Below are 8,643 nucleotides of genomic sequence, written 5' to 3' on the forward strand. Positions count from 1 at the left end.
TTATTGCTGTAAGAGAATAAAATAAATAATAAATTTAAAATAATAAATTTTTTGAAATATTGTGGAGGCGATTAAAATTAAACGTCCTGTACATAATAATAATATTTCGTAATATCACAAATAAAATTAGCAATACTTACGAATAAAATTATACAATTACTGAATTGTCTAATTATACAATGTTGTTCGTTGGCTTCGTTACACGACACATACATATGTACACTTGGCAACGTTGGATCGTGCACGTGATAAGCGAGTGTCGGAAACAAGTGCGAAACATGTCCGGAAGATAATCGCAGTGTATCGAGTGCAGTAATATTCCATCCATCGCATGATGAACACACGTAAGTACTGCGCTCGTATATATTAAATATTATATTATTAGTAGTACTACTAATAATCAGTAGGTACTTTTTATTAGTCTAGAAATTTATTAGCTATTTATATTACAAGAATATCATTAGAAACAATATAAATAACCATGTTAATTGTAATAATATTTGTTGGTTAGGTACAGCAATAGTAATGAGACATAGTAATTAAAGACTATTTTATAAAATAAGATGTTTGATAGACATATATACGTAAAAATTAATTAATGTATATTTATTTCAGGAAGAAGTGAACCAAGAGAGAGAATAAGAAATGTTCTCTCTCCGCTTGTATCCGCAAAAGGGCGGGAAGCAAACTCGGAGGTGAATCGTCGCAAATCAACATCCACGACGGTGCCAACAGCAACGGCGACGATGCAAAAGTCTACGGAGTCAAAGACACCATCAACTAAATACGACGGCGACAATATGACGGCGACAATGCAAAGAGCTACAATGACAGAGCCTATGTCATCAGGGGCGACAACGGCGACGACTTATGAAAATATAAAAGAAAATGTACATACAGATATGAAAGTAAGTAACTGCATATTTAATTATTGCATACTTTTCTTTTTACTGCATGCAGATCATAGATATATTAACATAGACTGCTCATACGGTAGCGAAGAGTGTCCTCCTGAGAGAAAAAGATAGCTAGAAAAAGATGAATTTATTTGTGTTTCTATATTTTTCTGGTACACGCGTGGTGCAATGTAAAGATATTAAAGTCAATAACTTGAAATTGCATTACGCATGTGTTAGAAAAAGACAGATACACAAGTAAATTCATGCTATCCTTTTCTCTCAAGAAGATACTCTTTGCTACCTTATGAACAGTCTATGTAAATATATCTATGATGCAGTAAATATGTCTGTAAATAATACTTGGATTTTTGAAATTTTTGAAAAAAGTATATTATATTAGAGATGTCCAAAATTTTATTAAAATATTGATAGGTATGGTCGCTCAGTTGTAAATATTTAAAAATATAATTAGAATATATTTATAATAATAACATTTATCTCTTATTCTTTGTAATCTGAAAATCTATTATAATCATAAAATCTTTCATTTATTCTTTTAATTCATATTTATTTTTAATTACTAATTTAATGTACCATATAACGCTAAGACACTTTATGTTTTTAGAAACTTATGTTAAAAAACGTATTTTCTTATTGTCTTATTTCATGTATTTCAGAGAATTAATCAAGTCGTGCGTCGGGAAGTCGCCAAAGAAAGGAAAAAAATAAAAAGAGAAGAATTTCTACGGCGAAAAGCGAAATACACGACACGTATTCCACCGATACCTGCACCGCCTGTTTATGTGGCACCATCGCCAATACCAACATCGCTTTATGTACCAACTTACGCACCATCGACTTATGCAGCGCCGTTTACATGCGCACCACCGACTTATGCAGCACCGGCTCACCCACAACCACCGCCTTACGCAGCACCGGCTTACCCACAACCACCGGCTTACGCAGCACCGGCTCACCCACAACCACCGCCTTACGCAGCACCGGCTTACCCACAACCACCGGCTTACGCAGCACCGGCTCACCCACAACCACTGCCTTACGGAACTCCAAACGTAATTATTTCGCCTTACGGGCATGTGTATAGACCTCATTTTTAAAATTAATCATTGCAATGATATAAATTGATATACATTGAAAAATGTCCTTTTCCATTCTAAAGTATAATTTTCTTTCAAATAATTTTCTTTCTAAAGTATACTTTTCTTTCAAAAGTATAATTTTCTTTGAAATAATTTTCTGTCTGACATTTTGCTATTCTTTAAACACATATTTTAAATGCGCGATTGTTTCATTACATATATTTAATTATTGCATACTTTTCTTTTTACTATATGCACGACTTGATTAATTCTCTGAAATACATGAAATAAGACAATAAGAAAATACGTTTTTTAACATAAGTTTCTAAAAACATAAAGTGTCTTAGCGTTATATGGTACATTAAATTAGTAATTAAAAATAAATAAATATGAATTAAAAGAATAAATGAAAGATTTTATGATTATAATAGATTTTCAGATTACAAAGAATAAGAGATAAATGTTATTATTATAAATATATTCTAATTATATTTTTAAATATTTACAACTGAGCGACCATACCTATCAATATTTTAATAAAATTTTGGACATCTCTAATATAATATACTTTTCTCAAAAATTTCAAAAATCCAAGTATTATTTACAGACATATTTACTGCATCATTGATATATTTACATAGACTGTTCATAAGGTAGCAAAGAGTATCCTCTTGAGAGAAAAGGATAGCATGAATTTACTTGTGTATCTGTCTTTTTCTGACACATGCGTAATGCAATTTCAAGTTATTGACTTTAATATCTTTACATTGCATCACGCGTGTACCAGAAAAAGATAGAAGCACAAATAAATTCATGCTATCTTTTTCTCTCAGGAGGACACTCTTCGCTACCGTATGAGCAGTCTATGTTAATATATCTATGATCTGCATGCAGTAAAAAGAAAAGTATGCAATAATTAAATATGCAGTTACTTACTTTTATATTTGTATGTACATTTTCTTTTATATTTTCATAAGTCGTCGCCGTCGTCGCCCCTGATGACATAGGCTCTGTCATTGTAGCTCTTTGCATTGTCGCCGTTGTATTTAATTGATGCAGTCTTTTTGTTTTCATTACAAATTCTAAATCTTTATTATGAAAGGATAAACATGTTATATGGCTAGTGTTTAATGTACGGTGCACTATTCTGTGCAGGTACAGTAAAAATTATATTTAATTTCATAAGTAATTATAATTACTTATTAATGTAACTTATAATTACTTATAAAGTTAAATATAATTTTTACTGTACCTGTACAGAACTGAAATAAGATTTTTACTGTACCTGTACTTATTATATAATAACTTGTAATATTTTGCAGTCTTTTTGTTTTCTTCAGAAATTATAAATCTTTATTATGAAAGAACAAACATGTTATATATGGCTAGTGTTTAATGTACGGTGCACTATTCTGTGCAGGTACAGTAAAAATTATATTTAATTTCATAAGTAATTATAATTACTTATTAATGTAACTTATAATTACTTATAAAGTTAAATATAATTTTTACTGTACCTGTACAGAACTGAAATAAGATTTTTACTGTACCTGTACTTATTATATAATAACTTGTAATATTTTGCAGTCTTTTTGTTTTCTTCAGAAATTATAAATCTTTATTATGAAAGAACAAACATGTTATATATGGCTAGTGTTTAATGTACGGCGCACTATTCTGTGCAGATACAGTAAAAATTATATTTAATTTCATAAGTAATTATAAGTTATATAAATAAGTAATTATAAGTTATTGTAAATAATTATATAATAATTACTTTTAATAACTTGTAATATTTTGCAGTCTTTTTGTTTTCTTCAGAAATTATAAATCTTTATTATGAAAGAATAAACATGTTATATATGGCTAGTATTTAATGTATGGTGCGTTATTCTGTACAGGTACAGTAAAAATTATATTTCATTTCATAAGTAATTATAATTACTTATTAATATAACTTATAATTACTTATAAAGTTAAATATAATTTTTACTGTACCTGTACAGAACTGAAATAAGATTTTTACTGTACCTGTACTTATTATATAATAACTTGTAATATTTTGCAGTCTTTTTGTTTTCTTCAGAAATTATAAATCTTTATTATGAAAGAACAAACATGTTATATATGGCTAGTGTTTAATGTACGGCGCACTATTCTGTGCAGGTACAGTAAAAATTATATTTAATTTCATAAGTAATTATAAGTTATATAAATAAGTAATTATAAGTTATTGTAAGTAATTATATAATAATTACTTTTAATAACTTGTAATATTTTGCAGTCTTTTTGTTTTCTTCAGAAATTATAAATCTTTATTATGAAAGAATAAACATGTTATATATGGCTAGTGTTTAATGTATGGTGCGTTATTCTGTACAGGTACAGTAAAAATTATATTTCATTTCATAAGTAATTATAATTACTTATTAATGTAACTTATAATTACTTATAAAATTAAATATAATTTTTACTGTACCTGTACAGAACTGAAATAAGATTTTTACTGTACCTGTACTTATTATATAATAACTTGTAATATTTTGCAGTCTTTTTGTTTTCTTTAAAAATTCTAAATCTTTATTATGAAAAAATAAACATTTTATATATGGCTAGTGTTTAATGTATGGAGCGCTACTTTTATAAGTAATATTAGTATTTTATTAAATATTGAAGTATATGAATAAATATATTATGTGTAAATAATTGTAAAGCTACACTAAGCATATTCTTTTCTCCCTATTCCTTGTCTCTATATCTCCTAAATATAAAAACACTCAATATAAAAACACTAAATATCAATAATATTATCAATAATTATAATATTTCGAATAAAAATAAGAATAGTAATTATTATTATTATAATTATTCTTTTATGTTTATTTTACATATTATTTATTATAATTAGTATTTTTTCATTTTCAAATTCATCTTTATGTTAAATATTATTTATGTTTTTTCATTTTCAAATTCATATTTATATTAAATATTATTTATTAAGATTATTTTTTTTCATTTTGAAATTCTTCTTTATGTTAAATATTATTTATTAAAATTAAAATATACTTATTCAAAATATTCTTATTATCAATTAAATTATATATTACTTATTTTTCAAATTTAGAACTACATATGTTGAATTATATGTGTATACGTATATACGTATATATATATAAGATCTATGTATGTGATTTATATCGATTATTATGAACAAATAATCTTGTTGTTTATTGTTCAATATAACTTATACAAATAGAGAGAGAGAGAGAGAGAGAGAGAGAGAGAGAGAGAGAGAGAGAGAGAGGGAGATGGAGATGGAGATTGAACATCTATCGTAATATCCTGGAACTAATTTGTTGCTATTTTTTATTTTCACTTTACCTACACTCACCCATACATACACACGAATCGTTCTACATACTATACTTTTATATTTAAATTCTAATTTCGATTTCAAAGGTTCAACAATGTTTGTTCGTATAATTCGACCCAAGCAAACTTGTTTTTACATTTATACAAACTATATAGCTTTTATATGAAGTACATATTATGACGAGTTGACAGTTCGTCTACAATTCGAGACGCCATATTCAGATAAAAATGGATAAGGAAAACTGTAATTTCATAATTTTTTCTCGTTTTTCATATAAAATCGAAGTTTCCTAGGATTATTTATGTATGTATTGCAATCCTACATAAATATTTTCAATTCTGTCAAATTAGTGCGACGAAAGACCAGAACTACGAAAATGGTAATTTTGTCGATAATACAGTCGAGTACAGCATCCCCTTAATATAAAACATATCTCAAAATATACGATGTAAGGTGTATCGACAAATTTTTTTAGACTAAAATATTTAAAAATGGCGGCGTCACAGCTGCTGGAAGTCGGCATCTCAGATTTGCGCCGAGCCTACAGGTCTCAAATCTTAACTAAAATCAAATTTTTATCGTTAAAATACATTAATACGCTTTACATGACGGAGAGAACAAAAAATATTAAAAATTCAGGACCATTTTGAAAAAAAAAATCACTTAAATTAACAAATGTTATAAGAATAGGTGGCGCCGAATAATAAATATAAAACAAATACACAAAAAGCAAGTAAGGCCCCCGATATTAAAGGTTGACAAAAAAAGATTTTAATTGTAAACGCGTGTCAAATTACAATCATGTTTAAAATTTCAAGATACAATAATTAGCGCAAACGTTTCAATCCTCTCCGGATCCTTTTCAATGCAATAAATAATAATATAAACTAATCCGTTGTATCACGCCCGTAAAAGTCATATCAAAATCGTCAATAACGTCTTTTTTTGAAAAACTATATATCAATATGGTCATAACGCAAACATACAAAAATTGAAGATGTCAAAAAATTTCGCACGAAAGAAGGCGACAAATAAAGGCACGCCACACGCAACACGCAATAAAATATATTGTCACAGGAAATAAAAATCTTATTAGAAAAACTCGCATGGGTTGCTAACGCGAGAACGTATCTCGACTCACCCATGATGACCGGAGTCGAGCAAGGCCGATCAAAAAACAACAAAAACGGCGCAAGAGATTTTGTTACATAAGGAGCAGGCGATTAAATTTCCAAATCCAATCCAACTGTCTCCTGAAAATCCGCAATGCGTGACAATTTGTATAACCGGTGAAGTGTTAACCCATCCAAATCTGGAAAAAATTTTTTTCCTTTTTTAACGAGCGGAGCAAAACGCCATCGCACACCACAATAAGCGCGACAATAAAAGTTGATGATAAAAAGAATGATGAAAAGTATACAATTAATGCAAAATTTTTATACGTACGAGTAACAGAATAAAAGAATCGGAGAAATGAGCGCAAACACATATGAGATAAATCGAGAAAAATTCAAACAAAGAGCAACAGACGATGTGTCCCCAACAAAACAGTGTAACGCACTAAAAACATGTGAGCCGATATCGAAGGCGTCTAGAGAAAAGGAGTGAGAATAAGAAGGGAATGAGGAGGGGAAGGAGAGGAGCGCGGGGGGGTTGTTAGGAAAACCAGGAGCGGAACAAACAATAGAGGCTCACATTTATTCGAGTGGGAAAGACTTAATGATTGGCAAATACGCTTTATCAAAATTAGCAGTGTCGCTCTGAACATTTAAGCTGTTTTCTTGTCTCATAATGTGAATCATTTCAGAAATGCATCTACGTGAAAAGGAGGGTTCTATATCCAAGATTTTAACGTTCTCCCAATCGAACTCATGTCCGTCTAGCCTGTGTCGTGAAACCACCGACAAAGATTCTACAGGACGATTGATGTTAGACTTGTGTTCCTTCATTCTCGTGGAGAGTTGTCTGCTGGTCTGTCCTACATATGATGCAGAACACTGTTTACAGCAAATTTTGTAGACTACATCCGAATGACTCATAAGTGGCAAAGGGTCTTTACCTGTCTTAATAAATCGATTTAATTTGTTGGAGACTACAAAGGCCAACGACTTGTTGAGATTCAGAGCGACACTCCTAAAAACGTCCGCGGCACCTACAATATGTGGGATAACAAAAAAGGAGGAAGTGGAGGAAGAGGAGGAAGGAGCAGTGGGAGAAGGAGCTGGAACACTATTGTGAATGAGAGATTTAATTCTTTTTTTGACCGTTGCAAAAACAAACTCAGAAGGATAACCATTGTCATGTAACATGCTGAAAATGAATTTGAAGTTCTTCTCATGGAACCGAGGGTGGGAGAGTTTAAAAATTCTATCCGTGAGTCCAATCACAACACCCCTCTTGTGCGATAACGGATGATGAGAGAAGAAATTCAGAAGTCGACCAGAAAACGTAGGTTTTCTGTACCAGTCGAATTCGATATGGTTGTTGTTAATTATAATGCTAACATCTAAAAAGTTGAGGCATCCATTCTCAGCAATCTCCATCTCAAACTGAAGTCTGTCATGCAACGAGTTAAAGGTCTGTAGTAGGAAATCAAGACAAGAAGCAGGAGCCATTAAAACCACATCATCAACATATCTATAAAAGAAAGGAAGGTCGAAAGGAAGCATTGCAATGGCCTTCTCTTCTAGATCCTGCAGTACCAAGTCGGCGCACATGGGCGAAAGTGGGGACCCCATGGGGGTACCGAAAATTTGTTTATAGATGACCCCGTTGAAACTGAAAAAGGTAGAATTTAAGACCAACTTGAGTCCAATCACAAATTCCTGTAAAGGAATCTTAATGCCACTCTGCAAAAAATGCCACCGTTTCGAGACCGCGTCAATTATTAAATTTGTAGGCACATTTGTAAATAACGAGACGACATCTAACGACACGAGTTTTTGTTGGTCGTCAACGTATAAATTATTTAATTTCTCCACAAAATCATAGCTGTTATTAATGTGACTTTTTGAGTGTGGTAAATTGTCATACAAGCAATTATGAAGAAAGGTTGCAAATTTGTGCAGAGGACTATTAATAGAAAATACAATAATTCTAAGAGGACAGTTGGTCTTGTGAATCTTAGGCAAGCCGTACGCTCTAGGCAGAACACCATCGCTCACATACAACGACCGTTTTTTTTAAAGCCGAAATGTATTCTTTCTTTTTCCAACGCTTCAAGATCTCATTGAGATCGTTACATATCCTCTTGCTGGGATCCTTGTTCGAG

The 8,643-nt window shown here is 30.7% G+C and overlaps 1 protein-coding gene across 1 annotated transcript; it reads left to right on the forward strand.

Annotated features, from left to right (window-relative positions):
• Window positions 1–307: 307 nt before the first annotated feature.
• On the forward strand, window positions 308–2,017 carry LOC112638776 (proteoglycan 4-like). The gene is made up of 3 exons (XM_025410990.1): window positions 308–344; window positions 616–908; window positions 1,577–2,017. The coding sequence occupies exons 1-3, from the start codon at window positions 332–334 to the stop codon at window positions 2,015–2,017; spliced, it is 747 nt and encodes a 248-aa protein (XP_025266775.1). The 5' UTR covers window positions 308–331.
• Window positions 2,018–8,643: the final 6,626 nt, after the last annotated feature.

This window comes from Camponotus floridanus, unplaced genomic scaffold (genome assembly GCF_003227725.1).
Source record: "Camponotus floridanus strain SB8 unplaced genomic scaffold, Cflo_v7.5 scaffold367, whole genome shotgun sequence".
Taxonomy (NCBI): domain Eukaryota; kingdom Metazoa; phylum Arthropoda; class Insecta; order Hymenoptera; family Formicidae; genus Camponotus; species Camponotus floridanus.

Coding starts and splice junctions, on each gene's coding strand:
- LOC112638776 (XM_025410990.1), top strand. Junction 909..1,576: donor ATGTACATACAGATATGAAA/GTAAGTAACTGC, acceptor CATGTATTTCAG/AGAATTAATCAAGTCGTGCG.